Genomic DNA, 24,149 nt, shown 5'->3' on the forward strand with positions numbered 1-24,149 from the left:
GCTTCAAATACACATTTAGATTTGTGAACATCCATCCACAACAACCACAATCCGTAAGGCGCAAATAGCTAAATGAGAGAGCAGCAGTGTGATTCACATCAATGCGCTATCTAGATATCAATAATAAGTGATATCCGTATCGCCGTAGACTACACCACTGTTGTCATCCTTACCTCCAAGTGTTTATTTAAGTTGGATCATCTTTGAATGCTGACAGTAGTTGAACCACTGGAAGGCATAGGCTGGACTGGAGCCTACAAAGCCTATTCCTGCTCTTTTCCCACAATCCATCAAACACATTTGGTGTGTCATCATAGTGGTCTCTGACTTGTGGTCAGACTCGCTCAGGTGGAACAAACTTAAACTTGCGCCTTTTTGTAATGCTGATTTGAATGTCGTGCCAAAGTTTTTTCCCCCGCAAACATCCTTTCTGAATTTAAAGTAATCCTCAAAGTAATCCTCTAGTTTTTCAAAAGTATCTGTAATCTCATTACAATATTTTTGCTGGTAACGTAACGGATTACATAAAAACGGATTACATTACTCCCCAACCATGCTTACATTAGAAGCCTATGTCTTGTCTGGCCATGTGTGTGTTTATGCTCCCAGCAAAGTCCAATATGGACAATAAACAACATGGTACCGTGATAAAATCCCCCACTGACTCATGTAATTGCTCTTTAATATTTTTAACACACAGAAGGAGAGTGTATGTAAAAATACTGAAGTACGTATACACACTTTCACAGTGGGGCAAACACAGTGTGTGTGTATCCTAGCCTGGCTGTGCATAGAGAAGTATACACCTTTCATATTTAACAAACTAAAACGGTGGCGTCTCTTCCCTTCTCTCCTCACCTCCTCCCTCCTCTCCTCACCTCCTCCCTCCTCTCCTCCCTCCTCACCTCCCTCCTCTCCTCACCTCCCTCCTCTCCTCACCTCCCTCCTCTCCTCACCTCCCTCCTCTCCTCACCTCCCTCCTCTCCTCACCTCCTCCCTCCTCTCCTCGGATGGGCCCTTCAGCTCTCGGGCCTGGTCATTTTTGGGGTCAAACAGGTAGATGTAGTCTGAAGAGTAGCTGACCAGCACCTCCTGTCCGTCCCCGCTGTAGCAGAGCGACGTCACGCGACATAACTTGTTGGACAGGTGGGCGGGGACAAAGCGCACACACATGCCCGTCGTTCCACGGCCCATGTAGTTACCTGAGGGAGGGGGGCAGAGAATTTAGTGAGACAGTCAGAGGCAAGTAGGGGGAAATAACATGGGGCAGAGTTAAACTAAACGAAGTCAGTAGTAGCGTAACTCCAAATGTTTCTATTATTTAACCTTTATTTTAACAGGAAAGACATATTGAGGTCTCTTTTACAAATGTGCCCTGTATATACACATTAGACCCTAACTATATATATCTATCTATACACATTAAAATACAAAATCACAGTCATGGGAACCACAAATGAAATATCACAAATCACCCAGAAAACAGTCACCAAACAATAATTTAATTTGCCCGAACATCAAGATGAAATGTATTTTGAATTTTGTTCCAGCAATACGGTGCATTAAAACTAAAAGCAGATTTACCTAGCTCGGTGGAGACCGTAGGAACCTCAAGAGTTAACCAATCCTATGAACGGATTAGGCAACTCCGGTATCTATACTTCAACAGCAAAGTTATATAAGACGGAGAGACGGACGTTTATGAAGTAGGGGCATGTAAACAATTAGGGAGTAATGTAGAGATCTACGGGTCTTTAGTGAAGTCCAGCCTATCTTTTGATACAGGATGCAGTGATGAGTATCAAAACTGGCACCTGTAACAAAACGAAGGGCACTGTGGTAGACGGCATCCAAAGGTTTAAGAGTAGTAGCAGCTGCACTTTGATAAATAATATCACCATAATCAAGAACAGACCAAAAGGTTCACTGAATAATCTACATCGTACTGCTTAGAGAAAGACACAATCTGTTTCTGTAGAAGAAGCCAACATTAAATCTGAACTTCTTAACCAGCTCATCTATGTTTTTTAAACGTCAAATCCATGTCAATCCTAATGCCTAAGTATTTATATGCAGGAACACCTTCGATTGGAGAACCGAGAGTTTGAAAACAACATGCATTTCACTCGTTCGATGACGTTGGCTCCAATGGTTAAGGTTAGATCCTAGATCCTGTCTGTGTTCCACAATGATAGAGCATTCAGAGGATGCCAGACCGACACAGCCCAGCCATCTAGACTAGAGTGCACTTAATGGAACAGACATTCATCTTTCTCTAGCCCACAGGGCGATGGCAGCACTGAGACAGACACAGACAGACAAGACAGCCTCTAGTGCATTGCCCTCATCTGTCAACCCAAAGACCTGGCTGCCACAGTGTACTGCTGCACTCTGTAATAAGGGCAAAGTGAAAAGCAGTAGCAGGTGCTGGAGTATGGGTGATTGCACTGTCCCAACAGCAGAGTGGATAGGAGTATAGATATATCCATAGATACACCGATAGAATAATACAATATGACAGGGGAGTGTTGACTAACTGATCTTCCAGTCCATGAAATATCTATTGATAAAAATTCTGACAGACAGATGTACAACAAAGACAGACAGACATACGCAGAGCGAGAGAGATACATTTGGATAGAACTAAATGAGAGGACAGAGTTGTTTGTTACCCGTAGCCCTGGTGCCCAGCATGCGTCTGTCGTAGATGCGTACTGAGCTGTCGGAGCAGCCCACCGCCAGGTAATAGGGCACTAGCGGACAGATGGAGATGGACGTCGCCGCCCGCCGACAGTTTATCAAGATGTCCTGGTGAGAGGAAGAGAACGTAAACAACAACAGACTAGTTGGCTAAAATCAGCCAAACCGGCAAGATAAAAAGGTGTGATATAATATACAAATAAGAAGATAAAATAAGAAGGATATGCTGACAAATACAAGAGGCCAAATAATAGACCAATAAAGACAAACAAAAAGGAATGAGAGATAAATGCTGATTGTTGGTGTTCAAAATCAATACACATTTAATTTTTTTCCCTTCCTTACATCTTTGCAGTCCTCTTTAGTGCAGCTGGTCTTCATGCGCAAGTCAAACCAGCGCACGGTGCCGTCCTCCCCACACGACAGGAACGTGTACGGGTCGTTGGGTACCGTCATAATCTAACAGCAGAACAGGAGGAGAGAGCGCAACAAAAGGAAGGGAAAGAGAGAGAGAAAGGTGGGAGGATGTGAAAAAAGAAACAATATTTGCATAGCTCCCTCAACCTATTTTCAATTAGCCACACAAAAAAAATCATCCTAGTTCCAACTTCCTGGTACAAAACAAGTTGAGAAACCCTTGTGTACAGTACCTCATAGGCTGTGCCGTAGTGGCAGGTGAACTGGCACTGCCTGTTGATGTCGGGGCTCTTCTCTGTGTGGGTGTAGTAGATGATACCATCCCCAGAGCACGAGATGATCTGCTGGTCACTGGTCTGGGGCATGAACTTAGCACTGAAGATGTTTGCCCGGTGACCCGACCGTATGGTTGCCTTAACCTGGGGAGAGTTTTAGAGAGGAGAGTGTGTAGCAAGTTGCAGTGGTGTGTGTGGTTGGCTCTGTTGTATACGTAGGAAATGAAGGATATATAAAATCGGTGTTAAACATTTTTAAGTTAAATTGACTCTACTGGGAGTTATCTTAACACTCAAGAGAGTTAATACACTCCCTGGAGTTGATAACTGGAGTTCATTGGGACGGAGAACTTTTAACTCCATTAAGAGTAACCAGAGACTGAGTTAAATCTATGGAGTTATTCACAGATGTGGGAGAGGCCTCTGTCATATTTCCCAGCATGCTCTGTTGCGGGTAGATTTTTATTAATTGTTTGTTTCAAAATCGGTGTTTTTGCATGTACATAGATTTAAAAAAAATCTTATGCTACACAAAGATAAGAAAAATACATTTTTCAAAACTATTCCAATCTGTAATTGGTTGGATTTATAGCAACCGTTTGTGAGATAGTGAGTATACGTAGCCTTGATGTACACTACCTGACCAAAAGTATGTGGACAACTACTCGTCGAACATCTCATTCCAAAATCATGGGCATTAATATGGAGTTGGTCCCCTTCGCTGCTATAACAGCCTCCACTCTTCTGCGAAGGCTTTCCACTAGATGTGGAACATTGCTGTAGGGACTTGCTTCCATTCAGCCACAAGAGCATTGGTGAAATCGGGTCTTCAGTAAGGCCACTCTACTGCCAATGTTTGTCTATACAATATAATTTGCCAGAATTTTACATAATTATGACATAACATTGAAGGTTGTGCAATGTAACAGCAATATTTAGACTTATGGATGCCACCCGTTAGATAAAATACGGAACGGTTCTGTATTTCACTGAAAGAATAAACCTTTTGTTTTCGAAATGATAGTTTCCAGATTTGACCATATTAATGACCTAAGGCTCGTATTTCTCTGTGTTATTATATTATAATTAAGTCTATGATTTGATAGAGCAGTCTGACTGAGCGGTGGTAGGCAGCAGCAGGCTCGTAAGCATTCATTCAAACAGCACTTTACTGCGTTTGCCTGCAGCTCTTTGCAATGCTGTTTATGACTTCAAGCCTATCAACTCCCAATATTAGGCTGGCAATACTAAAGTACCTATTAGAACATCCAATAGTCAAAGGTATATGAAATACAAATGGTATAGCGAGAAATAGTTCTATAATAACTACAACCTAAAACTTCTTACCTGGGAATATTGAAGACTCATGTTTAAAGGAACCACCAGCTTAGCTACATGTTGGTGATTGTAAGGTCATCAGGTTAATCTGTATACAACAGAACTGGGTCAAATACTATTTCAAAATACACTTTTTGAACCCAGGTCTGGTATACAGTACATCAGACTCAAGCTCTCCTTACCTTTCTGTTGTATGGGTTTGTGATGACCAGGTTGGTATCGTCTGACCCTGACAGGATGTACTCCCCTGTATCGTTCCAGGATATGGTATTGACCTGATTGGAACAAAATACAGTGTGTGAGTTCACTCCCTGGAGCAGATAACAATATTGTTAAAGTCTACAACTGTGGATGTTCCTAAACCAATCTAAGGTGTAACATCTGAATATGTCACTGTCCCTCAAATCAAATAGGTAACCAGGTGAACGTTCACCAAATTACAAACATGGAACTAGAATGGAACTAAAGGCGGTGAACGCCTGCTCTAGGCGTTGTGTCTTTGGGTCCTTAGATTATTATTTCACGCCTCCTCCCCATCCACCCCCCCAATTTCCAAATAGTCTTTCTGGGTAACTTAATCCCCTGTCGTGTTTTATTTTCCCTCCCTTGTCGAGCAGATTTAAAACACTTTAAATGGTATTGCATTTTCACAGAACGGCTGTAATTTCGGAGAAACTGCTCACATCACTGTCCGATAAAATACACTATCTTAGTAAGAGTGGTGTGTTATGTGCTAAAATAACACACGTATGCTGTAACTAGATATATGGTTGATGGTTTAGATTAGAAAGACACACACAAACACACCACACTATACAGACACAAAAGGGAGCTCATTCTAAATGTGGGGGACGATGTCATGCATTGGAAACAGACAGATTATCTTTCACTGATAAAGAACACTAAAGTCATTCCAAAGGGGGTAAGAATCTTTTCCTGTTGTCACCACTCTGCTAACACTGTATGTCAGTGGTGGCCAAGACGCAATAAAGCCACGCTATTAAATACTACACTGCTGTTAACTGGTATCAACCTAGAAAAGCACAACATTATATGTTACAGAACATTATTGTACAAATGTAGGCCTAGATTGAAAACTGTTATTTACAATTCGAGAACTGGTTAATTAAAAAATATATATATTCCTAATGTAAAGTAGCTTCAGAAAGTATTCATACTCCTGTTGTGGTACAGCCTGAATTCAAAAAGGATTCAATAAAATAAAAAAAATCACACCCATCTACACACACACAAATACCCCATAACGACATTTGTTTTGCACATTTATTTAAAATAAAATGCAGAAATATCAAATTTATATAAATGTTCACACCCCTGAGTCATACATGCTAGAATCCCCTTTGACAGTGATTACAGCTGTGAGTCTTTCTGGGTAAGTCTAAGAGCTTTGCACACCTGGATTGTACAATATTTGCACAATATTCTTTAAAAAAAAGTTTTTAAGCTCTGTCAAGTTGGTTGTTCATCATTGCTAGACAGCCATTCCTTGCAATAGATTTAAGCCGGTTTAAGTCAAAACTAATTAGGCCAATCAGGAACATTCAATGTTGTCTTGGTAAGCAACTCCAGTGTAGATTTGGCCTTGTGTTTTAGGTTATTTTCCTGCTAAAAAGTGAATTTATCTCCCAGTGTCCGTTGGAAAGCAAACTGAACCTGGTTTTCCTCAAGGATTTTGCCTGTGCTTAGCTCTATTGCATTTATTTTTATCCTATAAAACTCCCTAGTCCTTGCTGATGACAAGCATACCCATTACATGATGCAGCCACCAACCTTGCTTGAAAATATGAAGACTGGTACTCAGTGATGTGTTGTGTTGGATTTGTATTCAGGACATAAAGTTAATTTCTTCTTCACATTTTTTGCAGTTTTACTTTAGTGCAATGTTGTTGATCCATCCTCAGTTTCTCCTACCACAGACATTAAACATTGCAACTGATTTAAAGTCACCATTGGCCTCATGGTGAAATCCCAGCGGTTTCCTTCCTCTCCGGCAACTGCGTTAGGAAGGACACCTGCATCTTTGTAGTGACTGGGTGTACTGATACAACATCCACAGTGTTATTAATAACTGCACCATGCGCAAAGGGATAATCACTGTCTGCTTTAAAAAAAAAACATCTACCAACAGGTGCCCTTCTTTTTGAAAGGCATTGGAAAACTCCCTGGTCTTTGTACTTGAATCTGTTTGAAATTCACTGGTCGACTGAGGGACTTTACAGATAATTTTATGTGTGGGGTACAGAGATGAGGTAGTCATAAAAAATCATGTTAAACACTATTATTGCACACAGAGTGAGTCCATGCATCTTATTATGTGACTTGTTAAGCATGTTTTTACTCCTGAACTTATTTAGATTTGCCATAATAACAACGGGGTTGAATACTTATTGACTGAAGACATTTCAGCTTTTCATTTTTTATTAATTTGTAAACATTTCTAAAAATATCATTCCACTTAGACATTATAGGATATTGTGTGTAGGCCAGTGACACAAAATCTCAATTTAATCAATTTTACATTTCAGGCTGTAACACAACAAAATATGGAAAAAGTCAATGGGTGTGAATCATTTCTGAAGGCACTGTAATTCTGTAAAGTTCTCATGCTCGTAATAGCCTAAACACATTCCAATTCACGTCATGTAATGATGTTCAGTGCTTCAAGCCAAGCACTCTCCATGTTCACCCCTCTCTCTTGCTCTCCCCACACCCGTGAAATTTCAGTGGCATCTCCGCCCTGCACTTATCTGACCAATCAAACATGTAAATAACAATCTTACCAGTTCCACAGCAAGCTGCTCTATCGGCGCTAATTGGGGGAGTAAATGAATGAGCTAAATATAAAAACGATGTTGATTTCACAGGTTAAAAAAGGAACAATATGAAGTGTAACTGTTCTTTGGTTAGAACCAGGTCAGAACTTCATTTTCTTGTCAGAACTGAGCAAAAAATAAATAGGGTTCTGCTCACAACGGAACAATGGGAAAATAATTTTGGTTCAGTCAGACTAGCCTGCCACAACAGCCATCTTTTTTGTTCAAGCAGACTGTAGCTTGATCTTAATATAGGCCTATCCTATCACTTGCATTACACATTCTTCTGCATGTTGTGTTGTATACGGCTACTACTTGATCAAACTCTGTAGGAATACTGTGTGTCTGTCAGCCCTGACCACCTAGTGTGCCACCTTCTGCTGCCCAGATGCCCCTGGCTGCCCAGGTCCCTACCTCCCTCCACTCCCCAGCCTCAACCTGACTCAACCTGAGGGGTATACTACAAAGTAGGATCAATGAATTAGCCAGCTAACTTGCCTAAATATTCTGAAATTACTTTTTATTTTTTTTAGAAAGATAAACTTGAAATAGGCATGGTCTAACTGACTCAACAACCAAAAACACATTTCTAAGTTTAGCTTTCTTAAATGAACCAGAAAACCAATAGTTATTTTTGGTTATTTATCCAAGTTAAATGGCTAACGCATTGATCCTGCTTTATAGTATACCCCTCTGGTCCTTCAGTCAGACTATCCTAATTCTGAATCCGTCGGAAACCAAACCCTACAGTGGTTTCTTCTCCTAGCCCTAGTACCTTCTATGTTGTAGATCTATAGGAAGAAGAAAGTTGTGAGCAGCAATACGGCACAAGCTCCCCTGAACACCCTTTAGAAACTCAGATCTGCATATGCCTACACCAAGGAGTAGGAACAAGGGCAAGGGGCTGTTAAAGAAATTGGTATTTTAGTAAAATAAGTGTAATAATAGCCTACATGACAATACAGTATGTATTAGTCTATTTCTGTTATCCAATACTTGTGTACAGTATGTTATCTACAGAGTAGATCTAAATGTATCTCTTCCATCGTACTCTTTCAACATCTGGCAATACAGGTTGTGTTGGGATTTGAGAAACTGAAAAGTGATGGCCCCCAGCACCAAACACAACATCTTGTCACTCGTACAGGCACAATAGGGGTTGTGAGTTAGAATGGCACAAGTGACATGTTGGAGGGCACTTCCCCCTCCATTACTTCCACAACTTCAGGTCTCCAAAAAGAGATGGAGGACATTAGTGACAGACAGGACCTCAGGGAGAGAGACAGGGGCTGGTGATACAGGAAGTGGAGCAACATTTAAAAATGGCTTCCTTACGTCTTCTTGTCCCTTTGCATTTTTCATATGATAAGGATTGAGTAGGGGTGTGTGATATGCCATAAACGCCAAGCTACTGGTTTGAGAGAATAGAGCTAACGCAATTAGAAAGAACTCGCTAGGGCAATTATGTGTATGTATGTAGCCTACAATCCGGGAATATTGCAGTAAATTGTATCAAATCAAATTTTATTTGTCACATACACATGTTTGTACTATGCAGCAGTTTCATCAATTATTTATCTCTTTATTTTTCAAACAGAAGACTCCAAACAACTGAATGGACAGGATTAGAATGACAGAATCCTTGACCCAAGCCAGCATCAGGCTGCTTGCAGTGGTAGAGGGAGTGACTGGCAGGCTGACAGTGTGACAGAGTGTGTGACTGGCCATATGGCTGCCTCAGGTTTCAAAAAGATATCAGCAGACTGGTCAGAGCTCAACACTCACAGCCACGCTATTAAATACTACACTGCTGTTAACTGGTATCAACCTAGAAAAGCACAACATTTGATGTTACAGAATTTTTTTGTACAAATGTAGGCCGAGATTGTGCAATAAATAGGCTATTCACTGAAAACTTATTTTCAAATCTTGAGAACTGGTTAATTAAAAAAATATATACAGTTGAAGTCGTAAGTTTACATACACCTTAGCCAAATACATTTAACTCAGTTTGTCACAATTCCTGACATTTCATCCTAGTAAAAATTCCCTGTCTTAGGTCAGTTAGGATCATCAATTTATTTTAAGAATATAAAATGTCAGAATAATAGTAGAGAGAATGATTTATTTCAGCTTTTATTTCTTTCATCACATTCCCAGTGGGTCAGAAGTTTAAATTAGTATTTGGGAGCACTGCCTTTAAATTGTTTAACTTGGGTCAAACATTTCGGGTCTCCTTCCACAAGCTTCCCACAATAAGTTGGGTGAATTTTGTCCCATTCCTCCTGACAGAGCTGGTGTAACTGAGTCTCCTTGCTCGCACACGCTTTCTCAGTTCTGCCCACAATTTTTCTATAGGATTGAGGTCAGGGCTTTGTGATGTCCACTACAATACCTTGACTTTGTTGTCCTTAAGCCATTTTGCTACAACTTTGGAAGTATGCTTGGGGACATTGTCCACTTGGATGACCCATTTGCGACCAAGATTTAACTTCCTGACTGATGTCTTGAGATGTTGCTTCAATATATCAAGGCTTCTTCCTTGCTGAGCGGCCTTTCTGGTTATGTCGATATAGGACTCGCTTTACTGTGGATATAGATACTTTTGTACCGGTTTCCTCCAGCATCTTCACAAGGTCCTTTGCTGTTGTTCTGGGATTGATTTGCACTTTTTGCACCTAAGTACATTCATCTCTAGGAGACAGAACACGTCTCCTTCCTGAGCGGTATGACAGCTGCATGGTCCCACGGTGTTAATACTTGCGTACTATTGTTTGTACAGATGAACGTGGTACCTTCAGGCGTTTGGAAATTGCTCCCAAGGATGAACCAGACTTGTGGAGGTCTACAATTATTTTTCTGAGGTCTTGGCTGATTTCTTTTGATTTTCCCATGATGTCAAGCAAAGAAGCACTGAGTTTGAAGGTAGGCCTTGAAATACATCCACAGGTACACCTCCAATTGACTCAAATTATGTCAATTAGCCTATCAGAAGCTTCTAAAGCCATGACATCATTTTCTGGAATTTTCCAAGCTGTTTAAAAAGCACAGTCAACTTAGTGTATGTAAACTTCTGACCCACTGGAATTGTGATACAGTGAATTATAAGTGAAATAATCTGTCTGTAAACAATTGTTGGAAAAATGACTTTTGTCATGCAAGTAGATGTCCTAACCGACTTGCCAAAACTATAGTTTGTTAACAAGAAATGTGTGGAGTGGTTGAAAAACGAGTTTTAAATGACTCCAACCTAAGTGTATGTAAACTTCCGACTTCAACTCTATATATATTCTTAATGTAAAGTAGCTTAAGAAAGTACCCTTGACTTATGGCCATTTGTTGTGGTACAGCCTGAATTCAATTTTTTTTTCACACCCATGTACACACACACACACACACACACACACACACACACACACACACACACACACACACACACACACACACACACACACACCATAACAACAATTTTTTTAGCACATTTATTAAAAATGAAATACAGAAACATTGAATTTATATAAATATTCACACCCCTGAGTCAATACATATTAGAATCACATTTGACAGTGATTACAGCTGTGAGTCTTTCTGGGTAAATCTCTAAGAGCTTTGCACATCTGGATTGTACAGTCGGTCTGTCCGTCACTCCCTGTATGTCTGTCCTCCATCAGTCCCTGTATGTCTGTCTGTCTGTCTGTCAGTCCCCGTCTGTCTGTCCGTCCGTCCCCCCCCGCCCGTCCCCGTCTGTTCGTCCGTCAGTCGGTCAGTCAGTCCCCATCTGTCCGCCCGTCAGTCCCCGTCTGTCCGTCCGTCCGCCCGTACGTCAGTCCCTTTCTGTCCGTCCATCCGTCAGTCCCTCTCTGTCCGTCCGTCCGCCCGTACGTCAGTCCCTTTCTGTCCGTCCATCCGTCAGTCCCTCTCTGTCCGTCCATCCGTCAGTCCCTGTCCTCCGTACACCAGTCAGTCCCTGTCCGTCCGCCAGTCAGTCCCTGTCCGTCCGTCAGTCAGTCCCTGTCCGTCCATCTGTCAGTCAGTCCCTGCCTGTCCGTCCCCGCCGGTCTGTCTGTCCGTCAGTCAGTCCCCGTCCGTCCGTCAGTCAGTCCCCGTCCGTCCGCCAGTCAGTCCCCGTCCGTCCGCCAGTCAGTCCCCGTCCGTCCGCCAGTCAGTCCCCGTCCGTCCATCTGTCTGTCAGTCCCCGCCGGTCTGTCTGTCCGTCAGTCAGTCCCCGTCCGTCCGCCAGTCAGTCCCCGTCCGTCCGCCAGTCAGTCCCCGTCCGTCCATCTGTCTGTCAGTCCCCGCCGGTCTGTCTGTCCGTCAGTCAGTCCCCGTCCGTCCGCCAGTCAGTCCCCGTCCGTCCATCTGTCAGTCAGTCCCTGCCTGTCCGTCCCCGCCGGTCTGTCTGTCCGTCAGTCAGTCCCCGTCTGTCCGTCCCCGTCCGTCCGCCAGTCAGTCCCCGTCCGTCCGTCAGTCAGTCCCCGTCCGTCCATCTGTCTGTCAGTCCCCGCCGGTCTGTCTGTCCGTCAGTCAGTCCCCGTCCGTCCGCCAGTCAGTCCCCGTCCGTCCATCTGTCAGTCAGTCCCTGCCTGTCTGTCCCCGCCGGTCTGTCTGTCCGTCAGTCAGTCCCCGTCTGTCCGTCCCCGTCTGTCCGTCAGTCAGTCCCCGTATGTGTCTGTCCGTCAGTCAGTCCCCGTATGTGTCTGTCCGTCAGTCAGTCCCCGTATGTGTCTGTCCGTCAGTCAGTCCCCGTATGTGTCTGTCCGTCAGTCAGTCCCCGTATGTGTCTGTCCGTCAGTCAGTCCCCGTATGTGTCTGTCCGTCCCCGTATGTGTCTGTCCCCGTCTGTCTGTCCATCACTCAGTCGGTCAGACTCAAGGTTTGACAGACAGACAGGACAGACAGGACAGACAGGACAGACAGAGGGGAGGGTGAATGGTGAAGTGCTCTAAAGATGAAAGGAGGGACAGATGTACACAGTGTACACCACAGACACAAACAAGGGTGGGTAATGTGTACTTACACAGCCATCGTGGACATTGAGTGTCGCTTCGAGTTTCAGCCGCTGGACAAATTCTCTTCTGCCTGTGCACAAACAGAAGAAAGACATTCTTATCAAGTCACAATTGTTTAGCCATGACTTGTCACTTTCATTTATTTCTGGACTAATTCAGTCAGCATAAAAAATAACTGATGAATTCATGTCATCGACTAGGGTAGAGGACAAAGCAATGGCCATACCCTATATCAGAAGTGTTGGAACCCATTTGTAAGGCTCCGTTTTCTTTTGCCATGGTTTGTTTTCATGCCTCAGCTCTCAGTATTTACAGAAGGAGCAGGGAGATGAATAACGTGTCACATTGATTGCAATGATTCTGTCTTTCTGTGGCTTGTAATGTATTATTCATTTTGAAGGAAGCCTCCCTCGCATCTGCTGTCACCATCACAGGGAGAGAGGAAGAACCAAATGAGCAGGCTGCCTATCCTGTCGTGAAATAGACTTATGTCATGAAGAAAGGTTCAGGTTTGGCAGTATTTTATGAATGAACTTGCTTCTAAACTTACACTGTATTAGGCTAAAAGATCCAGGTTTTAAAATAAAATCACCTCAAATTATTCAACTTGCCTTAGAATAGTGAGAAAAAAAACATTGGGCGAGAATTCATGCCATCAGGATAAAGCGATGACAGGCTAGAATCTAAAAACCATTCCTTGTATACTGCAATCGTAGAAGGCATGAAAAGGATGGCCTTAGTTCCATAATCCACTATGACAGACTCTACTGTGCATTGACAGTACAAGGCCAATGTCAAAGGCAATAAAGTAGAATTACAGCAGACAGTCATTAACATTATGGCCTGCCTTTGTGACCTTGCGTGCCTCGTGCCAGTCCTGAAATGCTCATATAAAACAAACTAACACTGACGCTACGTATATTGTGTCGCCTAGCCAGATGAAATTTGAAGGTCCCATTCAATAACAGAGAGGCAAAGGTAAATAAATAGGTAATGTGATAAATAAGTAGGGCAGATTTTGTCCTACAGCTTGGTTCTAGTTCATTGCTGCTGCATTGCTGTTCAAACCAAACAGTAACAACGGTGTTGTCTCCATATCCCCTCCTTTGTCTTTCAACCTTCAGATATTTAAAGTCAAATGCCCAAAAAGACAATGAGACTCAGATAAACATGTCCCGACCCCTCTTTAATTTGCTGATAGGCATTGATGTCATGAGAAAGTAACATGATGATAGAATTAACTGAAACCATGGAGGCTACTTTGATCTTGCTAAATCTCATGGGTAAGGAAGACCGTGCAAAATATAGCCTTAAAATGTTCTATGATTAGCCTAGGCCTAACTATCCCTTGAAGTGTCTGTCTAGCTTTTTGTTGGGATTTAGATTCCACAAATGCTATGCTAGCCCCCCTGGTGGCCGCCCTTTTACAGTGCCAAATTTTGCATCCAACTGGTATGATTACCTGTCCATTGACAATGACAGCTCTAGCAACACAGCCAGCCTAGTCAAGCTAAATGCAGCGCTAGGCAAATCCATACGCCACCTGCCCCACCCCTGGGCCTGCTAATCCTCACTCAAACGCCACTCAAAACAATCACAGGTTAGCTTGGCCCCAGATATAAAATACACATTTAGCATACAGGAAGCTCCAGACAGCATAGCCACATATAGCATCATGCTATACAAGCTAAAGTGACACCACATCCCAGTGTCGCCAAACCCTAGAGAAGTGAATTGACCATGTGCCAAGAGGTCTGATTCTGCTTGAAGGAGCCATAGAAAAAAGACACCCCTTTCATTTCAGTGTTTCTCATAATTGAGGTAGATAACACTAAAACCACTGGTATGGATGGAGATGTGTGTCAACATTTGCAATCCATCAGTGACTGAAACTGTCTGGGCCTCTGATTGAAGATGGTTGATATCCTGAATGGCCTGGTTAACACAGTGTCTGGCAATTCCATCAAGTTTGAGAGCAGAGGCATCTTTGACTCAATATCACATAGGATACCATGACCATAGCTTTGTTGCTACACACTGTGCACGGTGGTTGATACTGTAGCTTTTCAAGCATGTTGTAATTGTTATTCATCTTTGGGAAACAGAGAATGCGAAACATGCAGAAGATCACATCTCTCAAAGCCACTACTGATTCACTGAAATCATACATACATAATAAGCTAGCACGAAAGTAAATTGCCAAAATGATATAGCCTAATTAGCCTACTCCAATAAATAACATAAAAATAGGCTACTACACCAGAAAGCATGATTTGTCAATGTTGTTTTTATTGATCTGTTTGTCAGTAGAGTAGTTTATCCTGTAATGTGTGTCAAAAATAAATAAATGTTTCACCTAATGTCTCCAGCCATAAAGTGTAGAATTTCATGAAATGTATTTATAAAAAGGCAAAAACAATTCCCCTGCAAAAAAACATGAGAAACTCATTTGATATAGCCAGCCATGCATTGAACAGTCTTTGTTTGCATACAATGATTGAGTTATATTATTAGCCTAAATTATTACTATCCAATCCACTCATCACATTAGGAATAGTAGCCTACATAAGTCTGCAAATGCGATGATGCATGGAATGCCTTATTATAGGCCTAAAGTATTTATCAGCAAAAAATGTAACAAGGGCTTTCAGAATATCCTCTCCTCGTGTTGGACCCTGAAGGTGCAGTAAACATAAAAGTTCCTTTCTGAACGACTCGTTTTGAGGGAAACGGACACAAACACATAATTAGGCAATGTCACTTACATCAGTGCTTTCGTCAAGTGCAATACTAAAACACGGCGCCACGGATGTGTCAGTAATCAGTTGCTTACCGATGTCCTCGCCAATGTTTTTTTTCTCACCTTTATTTAACCAGGTAGGCCAGTTGAGAACAAGTTCTCATTTACAACTGCGACCTGGCCAAGATAAAGAAAAGCAGTGCGACAAAAACAACAACACAGAGTTACACATGGGATAAACAAACGTACAGTCAATAACATAACAGGAAAAAAAACACAATAGAAAAATCTATGTACAGTGTGTGCAAATGTAGTAAGATTAGGGAGGTAAGGCAATAAATAGGCCATATTGGCGAAATAATTACAATTTAGCATTAACACTGGAGTGATAGATGTGCAGATGATGATGTGCAAGTAGAGATACTGGGGTGCAAAAAGATAAAAAATAAATTACAATTTGGGGAATGAGGTAGTTGGGTGGGCTTTTTACAGATGGGCTGTGTGCAGGTACAGTGATCGGTAATCTGCTCTGACAGCTGAAGCTTAAAGTTAGTGAGGGAGATATGTCTCCAGCTTCAGTGATTTTTGCAATTCGCTCCAGTCATTGGCAGCAGAGAACTGGAAGGAAAGGCGGCCAATGAGGAGTTGGCTTTGGGGATGACCAGTGAAATATACCTGCTGGAGCGCCTGCTACGGGTGGGTGCTGCTATGGTGACCAGTGAGCTGAGATATGGCGGGGCTTTACCTAGCAAAGACTTACTGATGACCTGGAGCAAGTGGTTTTGGCGACGAATATGAAGCGAGGGCCAGCCAATGAGAGCATACAGGTCGCAGTGGTGGGTAGTATATGGGGCTTTGGTGACAAAACGGATGGCACTGTGATAGACTACATATAATTTGCTGAGTAGAATGTTGGAGACAATTTTGTAAATGACAGCGCCAAAGTCAAGGATCGGTAGGATAGTCAGTTTTACGAGGGTATGTTTAGCAGCATGAGTGAAGAAGGCTTTGATGAGAAATAGGTAGCCGATTCTAGATTTAATTTTGGATTGGAGATGCTTAATGTGAGTCTGGAAGGAGAGTTTACAGTCTAACCAGACACCTAGGTACAGTTGAAGTCGGAAGTTTACAAACACTTAGGTTGGAGTCATTAAAACTTGTTTCTCAACCACTCCACAAATCTCTTGCTAAGAAACTATCGTTTTGGCAAGTTGGTTAGGAGATCTACCTTGTGCATGACACAAGTAATTTTTCCAACAATTGTTTACAGACAGATTATTTCACTGTATCACAATTCCAGTGGGTCAGAAGTTTACATACACTAAGTTGAATGTGCCTTTAAACATCTTGGAAAATTCCTGAAAATTATTTCATGGCTTTAGAAGCTTCTGATAGGCTAATTGACATAATTTGAGTCAATTGGAGGTGTACCTGTGGATGTATTTCAAGGCCTACCTTCAAACTCAGTGCCTCTTTGCTTGACATCATCTTTGTGGCAAAATGGCTTAAGGACAACAAAGTTAAGGTATTGGAGTGGCCATCACAAAGCCCTGACCTCAATCCTATAAAAAATGTGTGGGCAGAACTGAAAAAGCGTGTGCGAGCAAGGAGGCCTACAAACCTGACTCAGTTACTCCAGCTCTGTCAGGAGAAATGGGCCAAAATTCACCCAACTTATTGTTGTGGAAGGCTACCCGAAACGTTCGACCCAAGTTAAACCATTTAAAGGCAATGCTACCAAATACTAATTGAGTGTATGTAAACTTCTGGGAATGTGATGAAAGAAATAAAAGCTGAAATAAATCATTCTCTCTTCTATTATTCTGACATTTCACATTCATAAAATATTCAAAGTCAGAACCGTCCAGAGTAGTGATGCTAGTTGGGCGGAAGGGTGCGGGAAGCGATCGGTTGAAGAGCATGCATTTAGTTTTACTTGCATTTAAGAGCAGTTGGAGGCCACGGAAGGAGTGTTGTATGGCATTGAAGCTTGTCTGGAGGTTTGATAACACAGTGTCCAAAAAAGCGCCAGAAGTATACAGAATGGTGTCGTCTGCGTAGAGGTGGATCAGAGAATCACCAGCAGCAAGAGCAACATCATTGATGTATACAGAGAAAAGAGTTGGGCCGAGAATTGAACCCTGTGGCACCCATGTAGAGACTGCCAGACAACAGGCCCTCCGATTTGACACACTGAACTCTATCTGAGAAGTAGTTGGTGAACCAGGCGAGGCAGTCATTTGAGAAACCAAGGCTGTTGAGTCTGCCAATAAAAACCCGGTGATTGACAGAGTCGAAAGCCTTGGCCAGGTCGATGAAGAAGACTGCACAGTACTGTATTTTATCGATATCAGTTATGATATCGTTTAGGATCTTGAGCGTGGCTGAGGTGCACCCACGACCAGCTCGGAAACCAGATTGCATAGAGGAGAAGGTACGGTGGGATTCGAAATGGTCGGTGATCTGTTTATTAACTTGGCTTTCGAAGACTTTAGAAAGGCAGGGCAGGATAACAGTTTGGGTCTAGAGTGTCTCCCCCTTTGAAGAGGGGGATGACTGCGGCAGCTTTCCAATCTTTAAGGATCTCAGACGATACGAAAGAGAGGTTGAACAGGCTAGTAATTGGGGTTGCAACAATTGCGGCGGAGAATTTTAGAAAGAGAGGGTCCAGAATATCTAGCCCAGCTGATTTGTAGGGGTCCATATTTTGCAGCTCTTTCAGAACATCAGCTATCTGGATTTGGGTGAAGGAGAAGCGGGGGGGGGGGGGGGGCTTGGGCAAGTTGCTGTTGGCCGGGTTAGGGGTAGCCAGGTGGAAAGCAAGGCCAGCCGTAGAAAAATGCTTATTGAAATTCTCGATTATCGTGGATTTATCGGTGGTGACAGTGTTTCCTAGCCTCAGTGCATTGGGCAGCTGGGAGGAGGTGCTCTTATTCTCCATGGACATTACAGTGTCCCAGAACTTTTTGGAATTTGTGTTACAGGATGCAAATTTCTGTTTGAAAAAGCTAGCCTTTGCTTTCCTAACTGACTGTGTATATTGGTTCCTAACTTCCGGAAAGGTTGCATATCGCGGGGGCTATTCGATGCTAATGCAGTCCGCCACAGGATGTTTTGTGCTGGTCAAGGGCAGTCAAGTCTGGAGTGAACCAGGGGCTATATCTGTTCTTAGTTCTACCTTTTTTGAATGGGGCATGCTTATTTATGAAAAAGAATAAAGAATAACCAGGCATCCTCTACAGACGCGATGAGGTCAATATCCTTCCAGGATACCCGGGCCAGGTCGATTAGAAAGGCCTGCTCGCTGAAGATTTTTAGGGAGTGTTTGACAGTGATGAGGGTGGCCGTTTGACCACGGACCCATTACAGACGCAGGCAATGAGGCAGTGATCGCTGAGATCCTGGTTGAAAACAGCAGAGGTGTATTTAGAGGGAAGGTTGGTCAGGATGATATCTATGACGGTGCACATGTTTACAGATTTGAGGTTGTACCTGGTAGGTTCCTTGATAATTTGTGTGAGATTGAGGGCCTCTTGCTTAGATTGTAGGATGGCCGGGGTGTTTAGCATATACCAGTTTAGGTCACCTAACAGTATGAACTCTGAAGATAAATGAGGGGCAATCAATTCGCATATGGAGTCCAGGGCACAACTGGGGGCTGAGGGGGGTCTATAGCAAGCGGCAACAGTGAGAGACTTTCTGGAAAGGTGGATTTTTAAAAGTAGAAGCTCGAATTGTTTGGGTACAGACCTGGATAGCATGACAGAACTCTGCTGACTATCTCTGCAGTAGATTGTGACCCCACCCCCTTTGACAGTTCTATCTTGGCGGAAAATGTTGTAGTTGGGGATGGAAATTTCAGAATTTTTGGTGGACTTCCTAAGCCAGGATTCAGACATGGCTAGGACATCAGGGTTGGCGGAGTGTGCTAAAGCAGTGAATAAAACAAACATAGATGTCTTCTATGAGTCTTGTTATGGTCGAGTCTGAGAGTTGCAGTCCCTTAATTTGCTTTAAAATAGCTTCCTTGTTTGTTACATCAGCATACAATATATCGGCTGAGGCCAAAAAACATTATTTGACAATCTCCGCGTCTGTGAAGGCCTTCTTGTTTCTCGCGAGTATCCAAGCAATCTCAAATGTTGCCTCTGTCATTTTCTCTGCAACAGTGCTAGATCCTTTGAGCTGTCCTTTGAGTTGCGCTATTTTGTTGTTGAGGTTGCTTTGTGGCGGATATGTTTTGTTAACATGGGCATGGTGTGACTGGAAATTTCACTCTAAATTTGCTTGCTTAAAACAATGGACTGCCTTTCTGGCAAACAAGACAAAGTAAGCTAATCCCATTATCTCTTGGAACTTTGTGTTCTTCTTGAATCAACCCTATCCTTCTCTTAGCTACCGGAGCCACGTTAGCTAGCTGCATTTCTCCGCCGCCATCTTCCTGATTTTCCTGGTTCTCCGGTGGTTGTTTGTTCATAGCTGTCACGTTGTTTCCAGCTCTTCCCCCTCATTTTCATTGTCAATAGATTTACATTTCTATTTTACAATAAATCGATCCATGTCTACCAAACTGCAAAATTAGCTAGTATCAAACTGATATGTGTCGGTTGCTGTAGCTGAGCAGTTGCGTTCTATTTTGGCAAACGTTCTATTTTGGCCTGTCTGTTCAACAGCTGCGCTATACTGCTGTCCAGGGAACAATATATATACAGTATATATATTCAATGAAGTGATTCAGGCCTGCATTAAACACATTGAATTGAAATTGCATCATTGTTATGTATTATGAATGGAAAATAGGAAAATCACAGCGAGGCGCAAATTAAGGGCTCGCGGCAATGAGTACCATTGCTCTACATGCAGAGAACTGGATGTGTAGGAGGTAAAGCTATGTGTATGGGCAACGGTAACGGTAACAGAATGACGCTGAGACTCCGATTTTTGGCAGCATCATGCTGTGGTGATGTTATTCAGCGGCAGGGACTGGGAGACTTGTCAGAATCGAGGCAAAGAGTAACGGAGCAAAGTACAGAGAGATCGTTGATGAAAACCTGCTCCAGAGCGCTGCGGACCTGTCACGTTCGTCGTTTGGATGAAGAGAGGAGGACCAAGGCGCAGCGTGATAAGAATACATTCTTCTATTTATTTAACGAAACGAAGAACACTTAAACAAACTATGTAAAACAACAAACGAACGTGAAGCTATATATTAAACAAGTGCATACACAGGCAACTTACATATAGACAATAACCCACGAAATACCCAACGGAATATGGCTGCCTAAATATGGTTCCCAATCAGAGACAACGATAAACAGCTGCCTCTAATTGAGAACCAATCTAGGCAACCATAGACATACAAACACCTAGACTAGTAAAACACCCCATAAACATACAAAACCCCTAGACAAGACAAAACACATACATCCCCCATGTCTCACCCTGGCCTAACCAAAATAATAAAGAAAACAAAGATAACTAAGGTCAGGGCGTGACAGGACCTCAGACTGGGGAGAAGGTTCACCTTCCAACAGGACAATGACCCTAAGCACACAGCCAAGACAATGCAGGAGTGGCTTCGGGACAAGTCTCTGAATGTCCAGTGGCCCAGCCAGAGCCCGGACTTGAACCCCATCGAACATCTCTGGAGAGACCTGAAAATAGCTGTGCAGCGACACTCCCCATCCAACCTGACAAAGCTTAAGAGGATCTGCAGAGAAGAATGGGAGAAACTCTCCAAATACAGGTGTGCCAAGCTTGTAGCATCATACCCAAGAAGATGCAAAGCTATAATCTCTGCCAAAGGTGCTTCAACCAAGTACTGAGTAAAGGGTCTGAAAACTCATGTAAATGTGTGATATTAAAGCTTTTTCTTTTTAATAACTTTGCAAAAATTTCTAAAAAACTGTTTTTGCTTTGTCATTATGGGGTATTGTGTCTAGATTGATGAGTGAAACAAAACAATTGAATACATTTTAGAATAAGGCTGTAACGTAACAAAATGTTGAAAAAGTCAAGGGGTCTGAATACTTTCCGAATGCACTGTAAAATAGATTAAATTGAGATTGTGACAGTGATCTGCACACTTGTCCGACCTGTGTTTATTTTATGCCTGCTACGTAAGAGACAAGAATTCATGATAAGAGGAGAACAGTTGCTTCGTGAGGCAACTACCTGAAAATACATTATCTAAGTGATTGATAGTTTGTATTCAGCAGTCATAAAAGTATGCCTTATTTACTTTGAAGAAGTACTAAAACTGTGATTTTTGTTCAAACAGCATAGGCAGCAGCTCTTTAGAGATGAGATGACTTCGAATGAAATAATAAAGTCATCAAGTAAAACAAATGTAATAAACACAACTGAAATATTTTATTAAAGTAATGAGAATAAATTATGGTTAATAAGTAATAAGCAGTAAATGGGCAGTCACTACCATCATGGAACTTGTATTAATTGTTTCATCCTGTGTTGTTACAGCGTTCAACCCACATAATGCATTTAAAATGAAAAATAATAATAAAGATACTTTTTTATTTTTTATTATCGAACGGAAACTGAACCAACCTCAGAAAGCACTAATCGCTCAGCACTACTTACACGGAACCCAAACCGGCTGTGCGCGGTTTTAGACCCCATCATAGCACCGAGACCGCATTCGGAAAGGTGGTAAATGACCTTTTAATGGCGTCATACCAAGGCTCTTCATCTGTCCTCGTGTTCCTAGACCTTAGTGCTGCTTTTGATACCATCGATCACCACATTCTTTTGGAGAGATTGAAAACCCAAATTGGTCTACACGGACAAGTTCTGGCCTGGTTTAGATCTTATCTGTCGGAAAGATATCAGTTTGTCTCTGTGGATGGTTTGTCCTCTTGAAAAATCAACTGTAAATTTCGGTGTTATTCAAGGTTCCGTTTTAGGACCACTATTGTTTTCACTATATATTTTACCTCTTGGTGATGTCATTTCGGAAACATAATGTTAACTTTCACTGCTTTGCGGACGATACACAGCTGGACATTTCGATGAAACATGGTGAAGACCCAAAATTGCCCTCCCTGGAAGCCTGTGTTTCAGACATAAGGAAGTGGATGGCGGCAAATGTGTTACTTTTAAACTCGGACAAAACAGAGACGCTAGTTCTAGGTCCCAAGAAACAAAGAGCTCTTCTGTTGGATCTAACAATTAATCTTGATGGTTGTACATTAATCTCGTTAATCTTGATGGTTGTACAGTCTCAAATAAAACTGAAGAACCTCGGCGTTACTATGGACCCTGATCTCTCTTTTGACGAACATATCAAGACTGTTTCAAGGACAGCTTTTTTCCATCTACGTAACATTGCAAAAATCAGAAACCTCCTGTCCAAAAATGTATCCATGCTTTTGTCACTTCTAGATTAGACTACTGCAATGCCCGACTTTCTGGCTACCTGGTTAAATCACTAAATAAACTTCAGTTAGTGCTAAACACGGCTGCTAGAATCTTGACTAGAATCAAAAAATGTGATCATATTACTCCAGTGCTAGCCTCTCTACACTAGCTTCCTGTTAAGGCAATGGCTGATCAAGGTTTTACTGCTAACCTACAAAGCATTACATGGGCTTGCTCCTACCTATCTTTCCAATTTGGTCCTGCCGTACATACCTACACATACGCTACGGTCACAAGACGCAGGCCTCCTTATTGTCCCTAGAATTTCTAAGCAAACAGCTGGAGGCAGGGCTTTCTCCTATAGAGCTCAATTTTTATGAAATGGTCTGCCTATCCATGTGAGAGACACAGACTCGGTCTCGACATATACAGTGAGGGAAAAAAGTATTTGATCCCCTGCTGATTTTGTACGTTTGCCCACTGACAAAGAAATGATCCGTCTATAATTTTAATGGCAGGTTTATTTGAACAGTGAGAGACAGAATAACAACAAAAAAATCCAGAAAAAACGCATGTCAAAAATGTTATAAATTGATTAGCATTTTAATGAGGGAAATAAGTATTTGACCCCCTCTCAATCAGAAAGATTTCTGGCTCCCAGGTGTCTTTTATACAGGTAACGAGCTGAGATTAGGAGCACACTCTTAAAGGGAGTGCTCCTAATCTCAGCTCGTTACCTGTATAAAAGACACCTGTCCACAGAAGCAAGCAATCAATCAATCAGATGCCAAACTCTCCACCATGGCCAAGACCAAAGAGCTCTCCAAGGATGTCAGGGACAAGATTGTAGACCTACACAAGGCTGGAATGGGCTAAAAAGACCATCGCCAAGCAGCTTGGTGAGAAGGTGACAACAGTTGGTGTGATTATTCGCAAATGGAAGAAACACAAAAGAACTGTCAATCTCCCTCAGCCTGGGGCTCCATCCAAGATCTCACCTCGTGGAGTTGCAATGATCATGAGAACGGTGAGGAATCAGCCCAGAACTACACGGGAGGATCTTGTCAATGATCTCAAGGCAGCTGGGACCATAGTCACCAAGAAAACAATTGGTAACACACTACGCCGTGAAGGACTGAAATCCTGCAGCGCCCGCAAGGTCCCCCTGCTCAAGAAAGCACATATACATGCCCGTCTGAAGTTTGCCAATGAACATCTGAATGATTCAGAGGACAACTGGGTGAAAGTGTTGTGGTCAGATGAGACCAAAATGGAGCTCTTTGGCATCAACTCAACTCGCTGTGTTTGGAGGAGGAGGAATGCTGCCTATGACCCCAAGAACACCATCCCTACCGTCAAACATGGAGGTGGAAACATTATGCTTTGGGGGTGTTTCTGCTAACTGGACAGGACAACTTCACCGCATCAAAGGGACGATGGACAGGGCCATGTAACGTCA

At 42.5% G+C, this 24,149-nt stretch overlaps 1 protein-coding gene across 7 annotated transcripts in view; it reads right to left on the bottom strand.

Annotated features, from left to right (window-relative positions):
* Positions 1 to 24,149, bottom strand: part of LOC139539177 (DDB1- and CUL4-associated factor 6-like) — a 63,665-nt gene that overhangs the window by 32,067 nt on the left and 7,449 nt on the right. For all 7 annotated transcript variants that reach the window (XM_071342058.1, XM_071342057.1, XM_071342055.1 and 4 more), the window contains exons 2-7: positions 12,582 to 12,643; positions 4,913 to 5,005; positions 3,351 to 3,536; positions 3,046 to 3,159; positions 2,673 to 2,808; positions 991 to 1,202 (exon numbers count right to left, since the gene is read on the bottom strand). In XM_071342058.1, the coding sequence (XP_071198159.1) occupies positions 991 to 1,202; positions 2,673 to 2,808; positions 3,046 to 3,159; positions 3,351 to 3,536; positions 4,913 to 5,005; positions 12,582 to 12,643 (803 nt within the window). The remainder of the gene's footprint in view (positions 1 to 990; positions 1,203 to 2,672; positions 2,809 to 3,045; positions 3,160 to 3,350; positions 3,537 to 4,912; positions 5,006 to 12,581; positions 12,644 to 24,149) is intronic.

The sequence above is a fragment of the Salvelinus alpinus genome, chromosome 14, assembly GCF_045679555.1.
Source record: "Salvelinus alpinus chromosome 14, SLU_Salpinus.1, whole genome shotgun sequence".
NCBI lineage: Eukaryota > Metazoa > Chordata > Actinopteri > Salmoniformes > Salmonidae > Salvelinus > Salvelinus alpinus.